This window comes from Lytechinus pictus, unplaced genomic scaffold (genome assembly GCF_037042905.1).
Source record: "Lytechinus pictus isolate F3 Inbred unplaced genomic scaffold, Lp3.0 scaffold_20, whole genome shotgun sequence".
Taxonomy (NCBI): domain Eukaryota; kingdom Metazoa; phylum Echinodermata; class Echinoidea; order Temnopleuroida; family Toxopneustidae; genus Lytechinus; species Lytechinus pictus.
The window spans coordinates 4660106-4682236 of record NW_026974141.1 but is presented as its reverse complement, the minus strand read 5'-3'; the positions used below and the strand labels follow the sequence as shown (position 1 = coordinate 4682236).

The following is a 22131-nucleotide window of genomic DNA, read 5'->3' as shown; positions in this document are numbered from 1 at the left end:
AATGTTACTATTATGGAAACTTTGCCATCCAATGGTAACTATTGTACAACGCCTACTTAGCTTGTTGTACGCAAGCAGATGGGAGACTGAATGTCAAACATTCGTACCGTTGCACACACGACGTACCATCCAAAATGTACCGTTGCACGGCTTTAGGAGGTGACGTCACAATACAAATTTATTCATTGCGCTCAGTAAAAATGAAGGTGCAAGATGCGTATAGCCTGCTAGCTAGCTAGCTAGCTAAATGCGCAATGATGCCCAAGATCATGTGCGCTTGTGGGATTTTGCTTTTCGCTTTCAATATTTTTGCTCCCTTTTCATAGATTACTGCAGGGAAAAACTCTTCTTTTTTTTCATATGTTCGCTAAACTCCGAGGCGTTGTACAACACAAATAGCGAATATTCTTATTCGTGCAATGGTGCAAGATTTCGCATTCGGTGAAAGAAAGAAACACTATCCAACTCGGCTAACGCCTCGTTGAATAGAGCATCTTTCTTTCACCTCATGCGAAATCTCGCACCATCGCACTCATGCCTATTCGCTATTTGTATACCATTGGATGGCAAAGTTAAGTTGACAGTAACTTTTATGCCATGATTTGGTAAGTGCAACTCATTTGCACTTACTTTTTTTGTTATATTAGAATGGTCCGCAGAATTCTTTTATGTGACAAAATTAAATCGCTTCCAGATGCAACATTTTTTTGACACCTCATATTATAAAATTGCGCAGAATTGTCAGAACAAACCTTTGATTTAATATGCCAATCTGGTTATGTCCTATAGCCATATCTTAAAAAAAATCATATTTCTCGTTATAATTTCTGGGTATATTGAGCTGTTTATTCACTGACGATGAGGTATAGTGAGCTACTTATTCACTGACGATGGGCTTTCTTCCAAGGCAAAAACCACAGTCATTGAGAACGTTTGATTTATCACACAATAGAATCATCTTTTTTTTACATGAAGACATACATACCTGCATTACAGTGCTCTTTGACAAACAGCCGACAACCATTTAGGTATTCATTGGAAAAGTTCGAAACCTGTAATGTATTTTTCATCTTTTTTCTTTCTTTAATTTGCTTTGAAGCGAATTGAGCATCTAATAAAGATGGAAAGTGCACTATTGAAATTCTATTTTATTACTATTTACATTTGGCATAACGATATTAAAATGTGTGATGAATGGGGTGATTACAAGTAGGTAATGACACACGACCTACCCATCCTCCTTGGCTGTCGAGCCAGACGGCATAGCGATCGCTGATGAAGCGGACACTGTTGTCCTTGATGCTGCTGGCGTGCTTCCCCATGGAGTGGGCAAGCCTGACGGCTACCTTGGTGAACTTGAAGACTATCGCAAGCTGCTCCATGCCGACCTCCTGGCCGACGATGGACTGCATGGTGTTGCTGAAAGACTGGTAGGTGTCGTTCAAGATGACGCCCATCAACATGCCGGTCGGGAAGAACGCCTGGCTCCTGCGTCTCTGACTCTGAGGAGAGAGAGGAAAGGGGTGACGGTGGAGAGGGTGAATTGGAGGAATCTTTCGAGGTTGGTGGTTCAAGGAAGAGGGGACGGTCAAAGAAGTCGTGGAAGCAGCAAGTGGAGAAGAGTAGCACCATAGATGATGAATGACCGGTGCCAGACCATGGCAAATGCTCATCTGCCCATTCTGCCTGGGGGGTGTTTCACAAAGATTTAAGTATGACTTAAATTGCACTTAAATGCCGACGCGTATCTGAAATGCAACGCGCAATCTAATTGATCATTACGCAATAGTGCGCGTCCTCTTTGCATGATCTGACCAATGCGGTCATGGCTTTTATACCGCGCACAACTAGGCATTTAAGTGCGACTCTAAGTCATACTTAAATCTTTGTGAAACACCCCCCTGATGAGCTAAAAAACCCCTGCTGCCGTGATTTCACTCGATGCAATCAATGGGATAGTCCTCTGTTTGACATGGGGAGATGGCATCAGTTTTGAGATAGTTGGCTGGGGTTTGATATTTTATCAATCATCTAATCATTGGAACCAAATTGAAATAAAAGGGGCTCAAGTTGCACAGAATCGAGATACCATGTCTTGTCACTCCAGTGCCCTATATATCATAAAATATACCATGAATTGTATGAACTAAGCATAAATGTAAGTCTATGGCGAACCACATACAAAAACCGGAGGACAATTGTAAACATGAAGCATACCTTTTCATATCACAACCCTCATCTATACATTGCCACATGATTTCTATTTCCCACATAACTCTGACATCCTGTGGCAGATCTACATGTAGCTAGTTTGGCGAGTTAGATACAATACCATTTCACGGGAAAATTATGTCTGTGCACAATAGTGGGCCTTTCAAAATTGTTGTCTTATCTGACTACATCTGCCAATGCTTTCACCTTCCTTTACTATCAAGTGATACTGTTTACTTACCAGCTGGAAGCCATCCACATCGGTCTGTATCCGTTGGCCTATCTCAACGTATTCAGCTGTGTAGTCTACAATAAAATGACAAGAGAACAACACGAGTGTCAGTAGAAGAATCTTGGTTAATATTCTTGAAGCTAATCACACTGGTTTTCATTCAGAGTCAACACCTTTGCATGTTAAGAACCCACTGCACTATTCAAATAAGAGTAGGGGGAAACCCCGGTGTAGTGGTCCACCTGCATTCCCCAAATCAGTTATATCGGGAGGAGAGACCAGCGGGTCACAGTTCTGTGTGCGCGCCCTTCGTGGCGACCCAGATTGGCCGGCGCCTCCAAAAATGCGCCTTTGAATGTCTTTGACAGATATATGGTGCTATACAAATGCTGTGCATCATCATCATTCATCATCAATAACGAGCTTTAGATTTCACAAGCTAGCCCATGATGCAGAATCTGCTGTCTATAACAAAGCAAAGCTATGTCAGCAAGATTGATTTCCCTAAATCAGAAAATAACCCAGGACTTTTCTGTCAGTAGGACTCTGATCAACTAAAGACTTAAATAAAATTCTTCCCTATAACCAAGGGCACATCATATCATTGTGAATCAAGGACTTTTTAACTGTATTATAGGTTGATGGCAAAAAGAAGCTGCTGAAAACTGCTTATCTAATAAAAGAGAGCCAATGGAGTAAATTAGAAAGTCAAAAAGGGGCCTAAGCTTTCGATCCTAGCAGAATCTTCGTCGGAGGCAAAATGACATATTATAGGTTAACGAATATGATTTGGCACCGTTTGAAATGGTTCTTGAAAAAAGGTGTGCTGTTTTCAATGAGAAATTCATGTGCATGTCCTCAGTAGCCGGTGAGGGTAATCGCATAAAAACACACACACTGGATCGAATATACAATATCATAAATCATGTTCTAATAATAACATGATATGTTATTTTGTTCCAGGAACATGGCTGAATATAACTAGTCCCGCAAGAAACTGTACTTACCCCGACTTACACCTGGTGCTGCTGTTGCGCCACTCACAGAAGCTGAACAGGAAGCATACGTTTCGGTTGTGCAGGTGCTCTGGATCGGTCTCTGCTGTCCCCCTACTGCCCCACCGGTGCTGTCGTTGAACTCGTAGTCCGCCAGTGCCTGATCCCCGATCATGGCCAACCTGTCGGCGATGCGCTTGAAGTATTCCTCCCGTTCCTCTTGGTTGCGCTGCTCAAATGGAATGTCACTGCCATCTACGGTTAGTAAAAAAAAATATGTTCTTTAACTACAACATGTTCAACAAAACATTTTGGGATCTGTTACATGTAGCTAGTCAGGTGATGCGTAACTATTTTTGAAAGTCACAGTTTGATCGCAATTTCACGTTATTGTACATGGCTACTGAACCTTGGTTAAGCTGCACCTGCTAGCAGTGACACTAAGTTTGACATCGAAGACAGCTACTTTAACAACACTGTTATATCCTTTTCAAACTGGTATTTCTCAAACCAAGATGTTAATGATTGTGGCAGGGAATTCAATTTGACCCCCCCCCCCCCCTCCAGATCTCAGCTATGAAAAAAGAGATTGTAACAAGATTTTGCAAAGATGTTAAAAACACATGTATTTTTACCACATACTATAACACTAACATCAGAGTATATATATCTGCAGTGATGGTATTGCAAAGTAAAGTCAGATTACCCAAACAAAATATAGTTTCATTGGGTGATTTCAAGTCCGGTGTTGGCCTTGGTGTTGGTGTTGAAATTTGGATTGATTCCCCTAGCTCCAAAACTTATTCAGAGTTTGTAAAACTGATCCAGATCACATTATTGACATCTCAACAACTTGTGCGTGACTTTTCGGGACCATCTTCATTTTACTTTTGGTGTTATAATCGTGTGAAAATTGACCTAACACCAACACCAAAATGTCAACACCGTACTTGAAATCACCCATTGTTTGCCTACAAACCTCCGCTCTCAGTCCACGAGTCTGTCACGTTCCTGTCTGGTCCTTCTCCGCCCCCGTTAGCCCCTCTCTCAGGGTGCGAGCTAGTGCCTCCGTCTCGTACGAGGTCATCGGCAACCAATGCTGCTGGAAGGACAGGAAACGATGTGTCCACGTCTCTCCTCACATGACCCGGTGTTGTGCTGTCTAGTCGGATCACATCTGAAACAATATCAATAATAATGATAACAATGCACCTCGGAATAGAGATTATTGTAATAATCATCATTATTATTTAACAAAAATTTGATTTGGAATAATAAGGTTTAACAATGTCAATATTCCCTTCAATTCAATGTCTATTTTCACAAGTGTCCTAAAAAAAATCAATAAAAACATATACAGTCAAACCTGTGTTTTAGTGGCCACCTGTCTATAGCAACCACCTGCCTATATTGACCAATAACACTGATTTCCATGGAGGCATATTATGTGCATAGCCACCTGCCTAAAGACCACATTTTTAATTTCCCCTGGGTGGCCACTATAGACAGGTTTCACTGTACATATATAAATACACATGGCAAATAAAAATCATCTTAGTGTTAAATAATAATAATAATGAGAATAATACCACACAATCAGTGCATTTATCTTCAGCACCTCAGAGCAGCATTCACACTGGAAGAAGAATTGATGGTGATATTCCAAAATGGTATTACGAAAAGAAAAAAAAAATGTCATCGATGAAATCTGTTTTATGTTTGTATGAACAAATGACTTTAAAAATGATGGCACCAATTTCCTGGGTGCCGAATCAATATCCAGTTTCCTGCTAATTAGTATTGCCCCAATGTACATGTACATATGAATTACAACGATGAAATTTCAGGAATTATCATAGTCAGTCAACTACGAATGGCCAAGATATTCTTTCAGGACAAACTGAACAAATATGTATACATCCTTTTGTCTCAGGATATAAAATCACTAGGAACTTTTCAATTTGCATCTTCAATAGCGTACTGCATCTTTAATAGGGATATCACAATAATAGGCATACAAAGTTGTTGGATTGAAGCACCTCATAATACATAAAGCACACTCTGTCTGTCAACTATCCTGGTGAAGAATGTTATTTGGGGGAAATTCACATCGACACGGACAGGTGATATGTCAGGCAACATTGTGATATTTGGCATGCTCAGTGTCTCAGTGTTGCTTCACCCCACCCACTTTCTATGCCATGAAAATAATGCGGACTATTATGATGCACTAGTGAAAATACAAATCAGAAAGTCCCTATTGATTTGAGTGGACCTCAATCTGGCACTCTCCCTTAAGAAGTGGTTAACTTGTCTTTACTTACTATTCAATCCTCTCTGTGCTCTTTCTGCTCTAGTTCTTCTGAACGCCAAAGTTCGTGGCCTCTCGGGTCTCTCCGACCCTTCCGATGACGCAAAGGAACCAAAAGAATCATGGGATGTGGCTTGGGAGAGCGGCGGATGCGCTCCCTGGACGCGATCCAATACCTGAGAATCACTAGCGTTACCTGAGTTTTCTCGTCTCGCCTGACGCATTTCAATTATCAGTCTTCTTCGCTCAGCGTCGTTGAGCGAGCGGGTGTGGTCTGCGCGTGACGCGAAATACTCAAAGTCCATTGAGGCAGTATCGGAAGGAGTCGTTGCACCGGCTCCACTTTCGTCGGTAGGTGTGGATGCGCTTTTCCGCGACTTCCGTTTGAATTGAAAGCTGGGCCACCGCCTGGGTTTAACATCCTTTGGCTGTTGGAGTTCTGGAGGCCTTGGAGGGAGTTCTGGGGGTTTGGAGGGTATGTGGTCTTTGGTGCGGTGGTGATGGTGATGATGGCGGTCACGTGATGACCGTCGAAATGATTGCTTGAGTCTGGCAGTGAAGCCGGTCTTTTTCATTTCTCTATGAACTTCAGTTCTGGCATGATGCCTAGTGTGTGACTTCTCCAGTTCTTCCTTTTCCTTCTTCTCCCGCTCTTTCCGTAACCTTTCTCTTTCCTTCTCCCATTCCTTTTCCCTTTCTTTTTCTTCCTTCCTTCTCCGTTCCATTTCTTTCAATTTTTCCTTTTCCCTTTCTTTATACTCCTTTAATTTCTTATCCAGTAGTTCTTTTTCTTCTTTCTCCTTCCTCAGTCTTTCCTTTTCCTTTTCTTTTTCTTCCCTTTGTCTTTCCTTCTCCTTCTCTTTTTCTTCCTTGAGTCTTTCTTTCTCTTTGTCCTCTTGTCTTTGCACAGCACTTGGTGTCCTAATGATTTTCCGAGAAGTACTCGGGGATCTCATAATGTTTTTTGCTTTATCTAAAAAACTACGCTTCCGTCTTGGTTCCTTCTTACTATCACGCTTGTAGCCATCTCTTGTAAGAGTGGCAGATCCATTTTCCTTGTCTTTCAGCTTCAGTGTGTCCATTCCTTCCTTAGGGTCCCTATGCACTTGCATTCGTAAGGTAGATGGCGCCGAGCGAGATCTTGGAGACTGTTCATCTGACGATGACAGTTCGTCATCGGCACTTTGTTCCATTGCGGAACTCTCCTCCATAATTGAGCACTTCATCGCTTCATGGAAACTCTGCTGTGTCACACTAGCTCTTGAAAACACAGTCTTATCCGCTGGCACATCTGAAGTTGTTTCTGCAACCATTGTTGCTTGAACATGAACCTCGCTCGTGGTGGAGTCAGTACTGAGCGTAGAACATATAGACACGGTATTGTTCCTTGCCGACCTTACCCGCTTCTTCTTTTCCTGAGCAAAATATTCCCTAGTAAGAACAGCATCGTTAAGACTCTTGCTTCTCCTTTTTAGGTACATTTCCAAAACTTTAGCAGTGTCTTCTTTCTTAACCGGAATCCCTCGACCCCTGGTCTTCCGATTCCATGGTCCTTTTAGGCTTCCATTCTGACGCTGAGGCCGATGCGTCCCGTTTGCTTTCAAGGTGCCGTTCTGCGACCCCGGAGGCGTTTCCTCCGGGACATCAAAGTGCGCCATTCTGGGGAACGTACCCCCTCGTTTCTTCTGCCCCTTGCTCTCAAAAATGATGTCCTCATCGATGGAAGTGGTTGCTAGGGTGGCCAGAGGCGCAGTGTGGTTCATGTCTTGGGTGTCCATGGCTGGCTCTGTCTCCATCGAGTCCTCTCGCATCATCAGGTTGCTCTTGACCCTACGAGATGACCGCTTCAGACTTCGACGAACCTTCTGGATCTTTGCGATCGCTGGAACGGGAAATAGGAGAAAAAGATATATATTTGTTATTTTTAAATAAAACAATTTTACGGACACACAGAATACATGATCACATCATCTTATTCCTGTGTATGAGAGATAAAATAGGATGCCTTGCCCCTTGCCAAAGCATGTTCAAAGCTATCTTCCATAAAACTTGCAGGCTATATTCACAAAAAGTTTTTAATTTTAGTATTATGTTAGCCAAACATTACACAAATCTTATATAAAAATGAATTGAATTGAATGATCAATTTCAATATATTAACACTCCAACAAACATTTGAAGAATAATTGAATAAATATCCTCTCTGAGAATATACTAAATTAGTTTTCCCATGGATTAATGCGGTGCACTCACATCACTCAGATGCAGAAAAATTGAAAATGAATCTCATCAAATGAGTAAACTCTCTGTAGTCTTTGCAGATATTAACTTGTGGTTTTGAATCTAAATTTACATGTATATGGAGCAAATCAAATTGATGAAGAGGTAATATCAGATCTCAGTCTGATTCATTACATCCAGAATTGCTTACTGATTGGAAGATGGAGCAATAGATTGAAAAGAATATTAGCAAATAAAATGCTGCTGATTTACATGCATGTAGTGCATCTATGTGTGTGACATATACAGGTATGAGTCATCTATGTTTGTAAAGCGATGGGTCTTACACATGTGCGTACATGTAGGTAAAGTGGGGAAGAGAAAGAGAGAAGAGGGTAGGGGATGGTAGAGGAGGAAAGTGGTGGGGAGGAGGGGAGAAAGGGGAGGGGAGGAGGGGGGGAAGTAGGGGTGGGAGGAGGAGTGGAATAAGGGAAGAGGAGGGGAGGAGGAGAGGGGGAAAGGAGAGGAGGGGAGGGGAAGAGGAGGTGAGGGGAAGAGGAGGGGAGGGGAAGAGGAGGGGAGGGGAAGAGGAGGGGAGGGGAAGAGGAGGGGAGGGGAAGAGGAGGGGAAAAGGAGGGGAGGGGAAGAGGAGGGGAAGAGGAGGGGAAGAGGAGGGGAGGGGAAGAGGAGGGGAGGGGAAGAGGAGGGAAGGGGAAGAGGGGAGGGGAAGAGGAGGGGAAGAGGAGGGGAAGAGGGAAAGAGGAGGGGAAGAGGGACAGAGGAGGTGAAGAGGAGGGGAAGAGGGGAAGAGGAGGGGAAGAGGAGGGGAAGAGGAGGTGAGGGGAAGAGGGGAGGGGAAGAGGAGGGGAAGAGGAGGGGAAGAGGGGAGGGGAAGAGGAGGGGAAGAGGGGAAGAGGAGGGGAAGAGGAGGGGAAGAGGAGGTGAGGGGAAGAGGGGAGGGGAAGAGGAGGGGAAGAGGAGGGGAAGAGGGGAGGGGAAGAGGAGGGGAAGAGGGGAAGAGGAGGGGAAGAGGAGGGGAAGAGGAGGTGAGGGGAAGAGGGGAGGGGAAGAGGAGGGGAAGAGGAGGGGAAGAGGGGAGGGGAAGAGGAGGGGAAGAGGAGGGGAGGAGGGGAAGAGGAGGGGAAGAGGAGGGGAAGAGGAGGGGAAGAGGAGGGGAAGAGGAGGGGAAGAGGGGAAGAGGAGGGGAAGAGGAGGGGAGGGGAAGAGGATGGGAGTGGAAGAGGAGGTGGAGGGGAAGAGGAGGGGAGGAGCGGAAGAGGAGGGGAGGGGAAGAGGGGGAGGGGAGGGGAAGAGGAGGGGAGGAGCGGAAGAGGAGGGGAGGGGAAGAGGGGGAGGGGAAGAGGGGGAGGGGAGGGGAAGAGGAGGGGAAAAGGAGGGGAGGGGAGGGGAAGAGGAGGGGAGGGGAAGAGGAGAGGGGAAGAGGAGGGGGAGTAGGAGGGGAGGAGGAGTGGGGAGTGGAAGAGGAGGGGAGGAGGGGGACGAGAGGACAAGGGGAGGGGAAGAGGAGGGGAAGAGGAGGAGAAGAAGAGGGGGAAGAGGATGGAGGGGAGGAGAAAGGAGAGGAGGAACGGAGGGGAGGGGGATAGAAGGGGAGGTGTGGAGGAAGGGAGGACAAGTTATTGGGGAAAATATGAGGGGATGAGGGGAAGCAAGTAGAGGAGGGCAGGAGGTTATGGGGGACGGCAAGAGGTAAGGGAGGTGGGCAGGGGGTATTAAAGGGAGGAGGGCAGGGGGTATTAAAGGGAGGAGGGCAGGGTGGTAGAATGGAGGGCAACAGGATGCATTTCAAAACAAATTATCAAAGATTCAATTCATATATATTTAATTGTTGCCAGAAATTCAGAAAAGAATCAGACAATAGTACTGTCGGAGATACATGTATGTACAAACAAATATGAAAAAAGGAATAATACAGAGCTGGAAATGTGTTTCGCAAAGAGCACAATATTGCAGCTAGGATGAAGTCAATCAGGCAACTACTCCAAATCTCCAAATTCAATTTTCAAAATGCCAAAATGCACTCAGCATATTTTCAGGCTCAAAACACAAGAGTGAGAATTCATTATCACTCATCATGCTCTTACTGAGTGCAGTAATGTAATATAATCAATAAATTTAGATGTTTGCAAGTTCATGTTCATCCATACTACCTACTCATGTGATGGCAATTAAATTCCTTCTCAGCTCTCAGAAACAACATAAATTGTACATGAATGTTCTATTTATCCCTTTTCCCTTGTAAGATGAAGCTATAGACAAATGATATCTGATATGAATATTAGAAAATATAAATCAAGTTGATTTTAATCTAAATATATAATGGACAACAAATTTGACTTCCATAAAGTCAACTGGGGCGGATCCAGCACACTATTGCAGCACCTTGAGTAATTTTACAGTGTACATGTATATTGTGCATTACAAAATATTATTATTGTAATATCAATGCATTATCAGCATCCCATTTCATAGCTTGAGTTAATTTACAGATGTGAATATGCAACATACTGTTGGCACAGTGTCATATACTGTAGGCCTATTTCTGTCATCGCCTTCATGACAGTTATGCTTGATATATAATTGATCATTTATTAGGACAAGCTTTAATATGATGAGCAAGTCCCAACATGCCCTGGGATTTAAAGGCACCCTTCCTTATAAAGCTTGGAGGAATATAATTAGTAAACTATTGGAAGTATTTTCCAATATCAAAGTCACTATTCGAAAAGTTGATAAAAATTATATTCCATTTCTGAATTTGGTGAGCAAATCAACTAGTATTCTTAATGCCTAATTCATTGAATGTGCTTCTTTGAACACTGCATTCTCAATCAAAATTTCAAGGATCAGCATTTTAAAATGATATTTCCGTCTTAAAAATTAAGTAGAAACGCACCCACGGAGGTGAAAATATTGTCAACTCCAACAAGACTCGAGAGTGTCACCGGACCATAATCAGCCGCTCTCTTTGTTTTCAAATCACTCCCATTTGCTGTGTAGCGATGATAAGGTGATGAAAAATTAATGAGAGATTTTGGAAGGAGAAAGGGTTTGAAAAATGAATGTGAATGGAAATACCATTAGGTGCAATTTGAAAGTGATGTTCTTGATGAAAGATAGAGCGATTGGTTATACACATGTACAGTGTATATTGCCTATCAGGTCTGCAAAGTGATTTTTGTTGTATTGATTTTAATGAAATTTCAGTTAAATGCTTGTTAATTTTTCTTTTTCATTCAATTTGTTGGGGCTAAGTTTGATAAAATGGTCTTTATATTAAGCAATCCTGGATAAAACAATTAGCATTTAAACAAAAACTTTAAAGTAACATCTGTAGCATTGGCTGCACTGCCCTGAAAGTCAAAATCTTCAAGGAAATATGTAGGTACATTTTTTGTTCATATTTTAATTGTTCATTTTTTAATTATATAACTTTGGGGCAACTAATGCATACAACTTTGCCAAGTTTTGCCCTTCCCATCAAAGTACATACATACAGCAGAATTAGTCTTGCCATTCTATACCCTTTTACAATCAGGACCGACAGGTTTAGGTTTACACCGCGGTATGAGCTAAACTTTGGAATAAATTCATTGCACTCTGAAACAAACATCTTCAACCGGCAGTTGCTATGGTAATTCCATCCTCACGCAAAGAGCAATTTCAAGAGCAGGTTGTCTTAGGAATGACTAAGCGGTGAGTCATCGCCGACGTGCGACGGTGACTGACGAATGCGGCAAAGTTCATTTTTTCCCGGTAACAGCCTCTCTCGTTTCTTCGGACGCCCGCAGAAGGAGATGAATCCCCGCTCCGGATTAATTAAGGTGATCCCCAACCCAATTTAGCATTGAGGATCTTTTGTATGCACTTCTACCTTCTGAAGATTTTTATTGATTTATGATTTAAGTAGGGTTAAGTGTTTAACCTAATCAAGACACTTTAGAGCCATATCTGCGGTGCTCATCAACAAATGCTCTATGTGCAGTTTTGTGATTTGTGTAACCATGAACGTGATTGAACTACACAATAGTTTATCATATTCAGCCCCAATGAAAACAAGCTTGTTTTACTACTAACAGAAAGGGCAAGCCTTCGGACACCTTAATTTTCATATTCAATGCTTTGAGTCGTAGCCCAATGTCTGCAATTAATCACAGAATGCAGAATAGAATAAGATTTGAGATTATAAGATCATTAGCAACACACCACTCTTTGTAAAACTTCAGTAATTTTATTTTTCTTCAATCATTTCTGTTTTTTTGTAGAAATTTTGAAAGTTTCTCTCTGATTGTTGAAATCATCTTTTTGTTTTAGGTCAATAAAATTTTGATATGTAAAAATGAAATAGGAAAGTGAACAGAATGGAAAAACTGAAGAAGAGGAGGGAAATAAAAATGAAAAGGGCTAGAAATAAATCGCAAACAAATATCATTTTCCAATAAATGGACAATGGATACCCGCAAGTAATGAACAAATTAACACAGATATACAAATGGACATACTAAACAAATCAAACCAACCAAGTTAAACATACCTAAAAAACAGTCTTACAGACAGGTATAGCTCTAAACAAAATAGGTGCTATTCATAAAGACATTTCATGGCAGCGTATTGTTAGTCTGCAGGCACAGACCCTGATTGGAACTTTGATCAATAAGTGTGCCTCCACGCAAAGACTAGCACATACAAAACTTGCTGTTCCAATACAGAGCGAGAGAGCCTTCAGTACACAAGGCATGAGTAGGCTGCACATTCAGACCCTTAACTCGAGTGAAGGGTTTGCCCAGCAGACTAGCGTATTGTAGCACTAAAGACCCCCCAAAAAATATCCTCACACCCCGTAATGTGCCCCTTTAATGTCGACACTTGGTGACGATGTATTAGGGTACATTCATGACTTCACACGGGCTCGAATCTTGCCCCCTGCTTGATTAAACATGGACGAGGCAAGAGAAAATTAGAATTTCAACTCCGGCCCCTCACAGGTAATATCACAGAGAGAGGGCTTCTAGCCATTCTCGACCCTTCGTAAGGCCCTACCTTACTCAGGGGTCCTTCGCAAATGGAATTATTAAGCGCAGGTAAGTGTGAGTGATTTCTGCTTTGCCGTGAGGCATTTATGTACAGTTTCACACCAAACCCCTTACACACTAAATAACCCATTCATGAGATTAACCCACAGAGGTCCGGATTCAGCGCGGATCAGAATATTGCAGACCCGGCAAGGAAAATGGTGTACACGTATAAGGAATTCAGAAATAATCCACATTTCAACAGTTCTATTTTGAAGCAGAATCCACCTTTTTTTGTTGTTGCAAATTTTGAAGAAATCAACAATAAAAAGATTTTGATTGACAATATATGGGGTTGAAAGAAGGACAATCTAACTAAATTTCACAGACATTTAGACCCCCCTCTACCATAAAATCCTGGATCTGCCAGCAACTAATCGGAAGACATGCCTAGCTGATCTTGAGAATGACCACTTCTGCATGAAATATTCCTTGGTTTCGCGGTAAGCCACAGTATGTGCTTGCTGCTTCCGTGTTTTGAGCGAAGCGTTACCGATGCATATAGAAATCCAGGAATATGCCAAATTGCATGGAACGAAATGAACTACATACTTGTACAAGTCAGATTAACTTTTAATCAAGTCAATACGTAATGTAATACATAATGTGACATTCGGAGAATCGCCCATTAGTGTACAAGATGAGGTGTGTATTCTGACAGGGATATGAAACAAATCACACCCTAAGTCTCAGTCACAGTGAGCAAATTATGCTCTGCAAAGTGAATAAAATTCAGTTTTCTATTTTCTAGCCGTTTTTCAAAAAGGCTATACAAAACAGCTCCAAAAAGGGAGACAAATTATAGGCCACTAAATGGCTAATAAAAAGACAGCAGGATTATAGTCAATGTGATTGTATCAAATTTAAAACTTTAAGTAGGTCATTGAGTAGCATGATAGCAGAGCAATGCAATAATATCTGTTGAATCAGCATACAAACTTTATGTATAGATCTACACTGTATAGGTGCTATCCAAGAGTCAAGTATCATTATCGTCATTTCACCCCCCCCCCCTGCACATCGATTTTGTGGGATTTGGGGGACAAAATAATCTTGGGAAATAGGCTGCTATACAGTATTCAGAATTTTCTTTCATGCTTACTACATGTAGCAAATATTCATCCATCTATAATCATTTTCCATACATGTACATACGTGTAATTATACAAACCATAATTTTTTTTTCTTTACATTTTCAACATCTGAAATTGTTTACATGTATGTACAAACAAACAAATAAAGCCCCAAAACAGAAGATATACTTGTAAATAATATTTTTCTCCTTCCCAAAAAGATTTCTTAAAAAAAGGGCATTTTCCATATATGAATATAAATGTAATCAAATTATTATGCTTACCGAACATCATCAAAAATGACAAACAGAATCCCAAAATTTCACCAAAATTAAAAAATGTTCCAATAGTCAGAGGCATGATTTCTGAAAATGAGACATTATCAATATCCTCTGCTTTTAAATACTGCAATCTCGCGAACGGTAATTAAATTTCTTTGAAACCTTGATATCATATAATGTTTACTGGTGCATGTAATCTAAAGATAATGTGTGTACGAGGATGCTGACGTTATCAAAGGCCACTGAACTATTGCAAATTGGCAACACAGATTATTCCTCTTTTTTTCCTTGTTTTTTGCAGTGGGTGTACATGTAGAAAATTGACAGGCTTTTGATTTCTATAGACACCTGAAGCAGAGCTATATTAAAAGGTGCTTTCAAAATTGTTCTGAAGAAAAATATGGTTTGATATGGTTTGATGAACTTTTCAAAGGAAACATTTTTAAAGAAGAAGTTACATATGTACATTTGCAAGAAATTGTCAATTACAATTTCATTCAATTGGCTTCAAGGTTACTGACACTTTATGATTCAATCAAAATGTAAAGTAGAACAAAACAAAAATAACGTGCTAAAATCACAAGCAGAAAATTCTGGGATACGTGTAAGGGTGCTACATAACTTTATAGAGGCAATGTCGGGCAAGTAAATTTTTAAATAGTTGGAATATATTTGCCCAAAAATCTATTTCACTTGCCCGAAAAAATCCTTGAATAAAAAGTTTTAACTCTTCAAACGAAAATATTGCGGTTTTATAAAACCATTGACCTTTTTTTCTCTCTTTTGACCAGAACTGATGTATCTTGTTCTTGCATTTTTTTTACAAAGTGATTTTATCTTGCCCGCCACGACCAAAATTAGGGTCGATATTATATATCGACCCTAATTTTGGTAATTCTACTGTGAGAATTTTGCTTGCCCAATTCAGGCAAGTAGTTTTGGTCTTTACTCAAAAACACTTGCCCGACTTTAACTTCTACTTGCCCCGGGCAATCAGGCAAGTGCTTATGTAGCACCTTGCGTGTCATGAGTGTTACCATGGCAATATGTAATCCATGTGTTATGAAAATCAATTTCAGTTAAATTAAATGTACTTGTTAAAGCGTAGAGTGAACAGAATATGAAGTCAAAACTTTTCCATGAAATGTAGAGATTTTAATAGAGATGAAAGATGATGCAATAGAAAAACAGTTGAAATTAAAGAAAATCACATTTTAAACGGTTCATCAAAGACTGTTTCATTCATGATTACAGGGGGTGGAAGAGATGGACAATGTAAATTTCGTATAATTTCAAATAATTTACAGATAATTAGGCAAAATGTGGCTTTTATTGAGGGCAGATTGGTGTCCTTCCTTTGAATTCATTCTCTGAACCCGCCTGAAGGCAGTAAATATCCAATTCAAAGTTCGGAAGTGATTGGTTCCACGTTATGCACGGCAACAACAATATCAATATAAAGGCAAATCAAAATGATTGTTTGAAATCGGAAATGAAACTATCTTCTGAAAGCAGCGAGCAGGTCCATAATCCCTCTTCAATCATGAAGTACATGTAAACAAGGATGTGATAACATCTACAAACAGGGGGAATCCCATATTAATACAGTCATGCACTCATGCATATGAAGTTATCCCAACTTCCGAAGCAAAGGGGGGCACTTTGGTATGAAATTCTTGAAACTGAATTTTAAGGGCATGTCACACAATATTTGAATTTGTTGTTTTTCCAATATTAAATTATGTCATCCATATCTCACATACCCAGTTTAGAGTGTGATGTGATGTTTCACCCAAAAATAATGACAGCTGATTTTTTTTTCTTCAGGCAATTGCATTAAGACTTGCAAACATATTAAACACGTCTATACACAAGTAATTTGAAGTATTATGGCAGTTTGAACCTGCCCCATCCCCCTCTATACTTAATATTTTTTTAATATAATGGGTTATTTCAAGTTCAGTGTTGACCTTTAGGTGTTGGTGTTATGTCATTTCTTACACGAGTATAACACCAAACATAAAATGAAGATAGTCCCGAAAAGTCACTCACTACAAAATGTTACGGTGTCAATAATGTGATCTGGATCAGTTTTACAAACTCTGAATAGGTTTTGGAGCCAGGGGAAGCAATCCAAATCGTGCTTCCAACACCAACACCAACGCCAAAACCGGACTTGAAATCACCAAATGTACAGACCTAGAAACATTAAAGGAGAATGAAACTCTTGGAGCAAGTTAGCTTTTGTGAAAGCAGAAAAATCAAAGAATAAGATCAACAAAAGTTTGAGTAAAATAGGCCTAGCAATAGAATGAGTTATGAGCATTTGAATATCGAGATCACTAATGCTATGGAGATCCTCCCATTGGCAATGCGACCAAGATCTATGATGTCACAGATGAACAACTCTCCCCTTTTGGACACTGAAAATATACCCCAAAACATCTCTTTTTGCTCATTCTAATCATATGACAATCGATTCATCAATGATATAATGTTGTGAAACCTCTGTACTTGTCCTCTCATAAAGAGAACACCTCACCTTGTGATAGACTCTATAAAAGTGAGAATATAAGTGAAATAAGTACTAAAGTAATGAGGGAGTTGTACGTGTGTGACATAACAGATCTTGGTCGCATTGCCAATGGGAGGAACTACATGGCATTAGTGATCTCAATATTAAAATGCTCATAATTTTCTTATTATTCATTCAATCTTCCTCAAACTTTCAAAAATATGTTTCTTTGATTTTTCTCTTTGATATGGATTCAGCTGGTTTCAAGGGTTTCATTCTCCTTTAAGTCCGACATTTTTAATTAGTGATGTAATACAAATGGAATGTCTCGAAGTCACAAAAACAAATCAGCATAGACTAATTGATATAGCATTATCTTTCAGCAACAGAATCTGTTAATAATATTGACCACTGGTAAAAATTCCATTCACATGAGTGACCACTGACCAAAAGACAACTGACCAAACACAACTGATCACAATGGATGAACCATGACTGATACACACGTATGGGTGTACCATAAAGCTGAATGTATATTCTTTTTTTTTTCTCCTTTATTTCTTTAATAGTCATCAATCTACATACATACATTGTGCCTCCTTCTCGGACACCAAATATTAGCGTATGTAGTAGCATTTAATATGCATCATCAGATGTATTTCCCGATCTGTATATTGATTTTGGGCTTTACACTGACTGAGCTTGATATTAAGCAAACAAAACCAGACAAACACCACGTCCCAGCTAGACAGTGTACAATGCAAACTGTAGGATTTCCATGTTTATCTAGGAATGGGGATTATGCAAAATCAAAATGGGAATTTTTCAAAACCAAACACATTTTACCAAAAAGAAAACATGATATAAAGATGTCTGATATGGCCTGCTTCATGACTTGCAGAAATTTGACATACATGTTACATGTACTGTAAGCCCATATCAGCAAACCTCTTGTCTGACAGAGCTTCAAATCCCTCACATTACCACTTCATTTATAGAAAATAATAAGTCACTCTACATGTAGAAATAGGCTACCAGTATTGACAGTTTGACACTGTGTAAAATGTAAAGTAATGCTCAAACCATTTGTAAGCTGATTCAAAAACATTCCCTGTCGCTTATATAGGGACAGTGATTTTCCGCGATCGCGGAAAACGGACGGAATTCACGGAAACTGCCTTTTGAAACGGAAAGTGGCATTTCAAACGGAAAATCACGGAAAACGTATTCTCCCTCAAAATACACAGAATAGCAACAGAAATTACTCCAAAATCACAACAAAATGTGAATATTAAATGGCCACAAAACCCCAGAAAACACGATCTCACTTCGCTACTATCATGACAATTCACACATCGTGACTGCACTCGACATCAGCACACTCGAATCTACCCCGCACCCGCACCTGGCGCGGCCGGCCAGGTTGGGCTTCACATGCACACATATCGTTCAACTACACGGTCGTGTGTTGCTGCCCTCTACGTTTGAAGATGTAACAGCACGATATCGTGGTCTTAAAATCCAAGATGGCGGATTGGCAAAAGCCGTTGACTGATGATAACGACGTCCAAAAACCCCCAAAATTATCGATGAAATATCATTTCACCGTGAAATAATGCTAATAATGTGAAAGGTGAGGATGTATGCATGCTAAATGGGTTCATAAAAATATTTTATGCACCCGCATAGATCCGATTAGAAAGGATTCTATTGTGTTGTTGGTACAGTAGCAGATACAAATTTTGACTAGTGTGATTTTGCTATTCAATGTGTAAACGGAATTGTCACTTTTCCGTGTGTACAAAGTCTACGGGGAAACGGAATTTCCGTTTTCTGACATGCTGAAACGGAATTTGAGATTTTCTGAAACGGAAAAGGCCATTTTTTGAAACGGAAAATCACTGTCCCTGCTTATAACTTGATAAGAATCAAATACTCATACAGTTGTTTTTCAAAACAAGGTGAGTGAAAAATATTATGATTCCCTTGTTTTTCAAACAGTCGAAATTCAAAAACATGGATGCTGCAATTGCTGTCCAGAGTTGTCAACAAACACTACAAATTTAGGAAAAAAAATTGTGCCCTACAATCACAGAAGGAAGCAACTGATAAATTTATATTAAAACTCCTGTAAAATAAGCAACATGTACAATGTATACAGTGCTGGTGTGTTGCAATAACGTTTGAAGTGTATGGATGTTTTATTAAGTGACTTGCGCTAAAAATCTATTAATTAGTCCTACTTTGAAAATACAAACAATATTTGTTTTTTGTTCAATAATGACTTACTACCTTTTGGCATTAGATGTAATGTGATGAAAACAGTGCAATTAACACTCATAACCCCCTGCTGTTTTGTAAATTCCATTCAGGTGACTACATTGCAATAAACAAGTAGACAATGGATCTATTAAAGATTTCCTAATTGATTGACAGTTTGCTATATTAAGCTGTGAAAAATGAGACCATTGGACTGACAATTATTGTTGACAAGGGGAAAAACGGTGGATTATTCTTCAGACAATTAAATATTGTTTGTGATTCGTTTTTCTATATTTGTTTTTTTTTATTTGTTTTTTCCAAAGGTGTGTCTGTTTGTTGTTGTTTCTTTGTAATAATTCACAAATAATAGACATTGTGGAAGATAAGCCTTGTAGACAATGCAAATACTACTACAAAAAAAGCCACAAATATAGGGAGAAATTGCACATTGAAGTCTTCATACATGTACATACCATGTCGAAGGCAATTTTTGAATTTATTCAGGAATTAATCAGTACTTATCTTTATTGTTTATACTTTGTTTTAGTTTCTGTTAGCATGATTTAAGTCAGTTACTACTGATGCTTGAAATCACCTCTATGAGACATTTTAACCTGAGAATTATATTCATTATTAAATTAGGTTACTACATGATTTTCAACTAAACAAAGAAAAAAAATAATTTCCTTCAGGAAAAAAGTATGATATTGAGTATGTGTAAAAAGATATATGATATCTTTTTTGCCTGATAAGCAATGGTCATTGAATCCCTGACCCAACATTTGATTCTGTTGATACTTCATGTGCATGTATGACAAATAAAAAAAACAAGTTAAAAAGAGACACAAATATCCTAGTATTCCTACCTAGTGGTTCAGCCGACGACACAATGTACTGGAAATGGAGTTTGTCGGTCAGACTGAGACCGATGAATGTTCCCGGGGTTTCGGTCACCTTCAACAGCTCCTTCGGCCTCAACGACCCGCACCACGAGGGCAGCGTGGTGTTGTAAACATAGGACTTATTCGATAACATGATGATCAAGAGTGGCGAGCTTGACTGAAGAATAGGGTATCCCTTAGGCAAGTCCTCAGTCTAGTCTTAGTCTTGGTAGGTCATGAATTTAGACCAAGAACCACGAAGGCAGTGTGGTATTGTAAACGTATGATAGGTTGGATACATGTATGATGATCCACATTTTCAAGCTCACCTGACGAATACTACATGGGATCCCCTCAGGCAAGGTCCTTGTCTTCGTAGGTCATGAATTTAGACCAAACACACAAAAAGATACTTGACTTTGAAAGTCAATCCTCCTTTTGATTCTAAGTATGTTTACTATTATAAAAGTATGATTATTTCCAGATTACATCATTTTTCAGTCGGGTCACCACTGCATATAAAATGGAAGAAGCTGCAGATATCCATTGGACCATAATCCTAAAGCATATTTATCATAAATTCCCATTAGCAGGTCAAACACATCTGTTCACATTACTTCTTTATTCCACATAGTACAAATCACAAGATATAATTTCCTCGTATTTCACAATGGTCCAAATGGGTGAGACGTCCACTCACTAGTCCTTCCAACGTAAGAATGCAAGAGTATGCTTCATGTCTCTGCAGAAAATCCAATTCAGTATGGCCACAAAGACGATTTGGCATTGCGGTATTGATCAATAAGCTGTTTAAAGGACATTGAACAATGAAGCCATGTAGACAATAACAAAAAAGAAGTATGTCTAATGTGAGACTGACCGTGGGTGATATACAACCTAAAGACGTTCCCTTTTCCTTTCCTTTCTGTTTAACTGCTTTTTTGAGGAATTCATGATAACCATTTCATCCTTCAAAGAACAATGATGCAACGGCGAAGGCATTTACATAGTTCACATCTAGAATTTGTGGGAACTGTATCTAGTGACGTAAGCATAAACAAGATCTGTATCACCAAACCATGGGAGGAAACTTCCTTGTATTAAAAAATAATATTTAAAAAAAGTCCAAGTTCTACTTTCGGAATGAAACTGTCAGAAATACTCCAAACTCTCGAAAGACACCCTTGCTGTAGACCAGTTGCCTCATCAAGCTCTGTTGAAATTACACTGCAGAAGTTCCCTACATGTATCAGATGTGAAGATTTTGAGGTGATGAATACTCCAACTCTGATGGTATTGGTCGGATGTTATGGTATACACTAAACCATGCTCACGTTTACAGGAAACTGTTATCAAACCTGCAGTTCGAAGGAGGAGATCTAACAACAAGAATTTTGTGCAGAACCAGTGGTTTCCGAGGCAAATAGCTCTCTGAAGAACTCTTCCTGTTTTACATGTATCTTCTTTACCATAATCCACTGGTGTGAACTTGATCTTGTAACCAAAACCAAAAGAATAACATCGGTCAACTTGAAAGCTTTAATTCCACGGCTCCAGGTTCGTCAGTCACGTCTGCGCATAATGGCCACTGCACATGGATGTATAACAGTTGGAACAACTTGCTAGAAGTCAAATGACCATAACCAGCAGATGCCCTATATATTAATAGACCAAGGGGAAACTGTATCACGTACACGGTGTTGAGATTATGTAGCACGTTGGCGATTCAAGGGCGTTACTTGCGAACATTAATGTCTCTCTTGTCTCCGCTCGTGGCAACAGATCAATACCGGTGGGAAGAGAGAGAGCTAACTTCATCTTCAAAAGTGTAATGATGATGATGGAAACCTTGGGTGATTACATAACAGACAAATTAAAATTGAATAGTCTCATTCACAGACAACTGCCGTATGAAACAACATAGGCCCTACATAAATGGGCTCCGTAAGACAAAGCTTAGTTATGAATAGCAAATATCAAAGAACATAACTGATTGATTCCTGGCCAGTATTTTTCATTGAATGCATGTGTAACATTGATTTTGATTGGTCAGTCCA

At 39.9% G+C, this 22131-nt stretch overlaps 1 protein-coding gene across 1 annotated transcript in view; it reads right to left on the bottom strand.

Annotated features, from left to right (window-relative positions):
* Window positions 1-22131, bottom strand: part of LOC129283106 (zinc finger CCCH domain-containing protein 13-like) — a 38510-nt gene that overhangs the window by 5016 nt on the left and 11363 nt on the right. The window contains exons 3-7 of the mRNA XM_064114706.1: window positions 5763-7631; window positions 4418-4615; window positions 3451-3693; window positions 2453-2517; window positions 1233-1502 (exon numbers count right to left, since the gene is read on the bottom strand). Of these exons, the coding sequence (XP_063970776.1) occupies window positions 1233-1502; window positions 2453-2517; window positions 3451-3693; window positions 4418-4615; window positions 5763-7563 (2577 nt within the window). The 5' untranslated portion in view covers window positions 7564-7631. The remainder of the gene's footprint in view (window positions 1-1232; window positions 1503-2452; window positions 2518-3450; window positions 3694-4417; window positions 4616-5762; window positions 7632-22131) is intronic.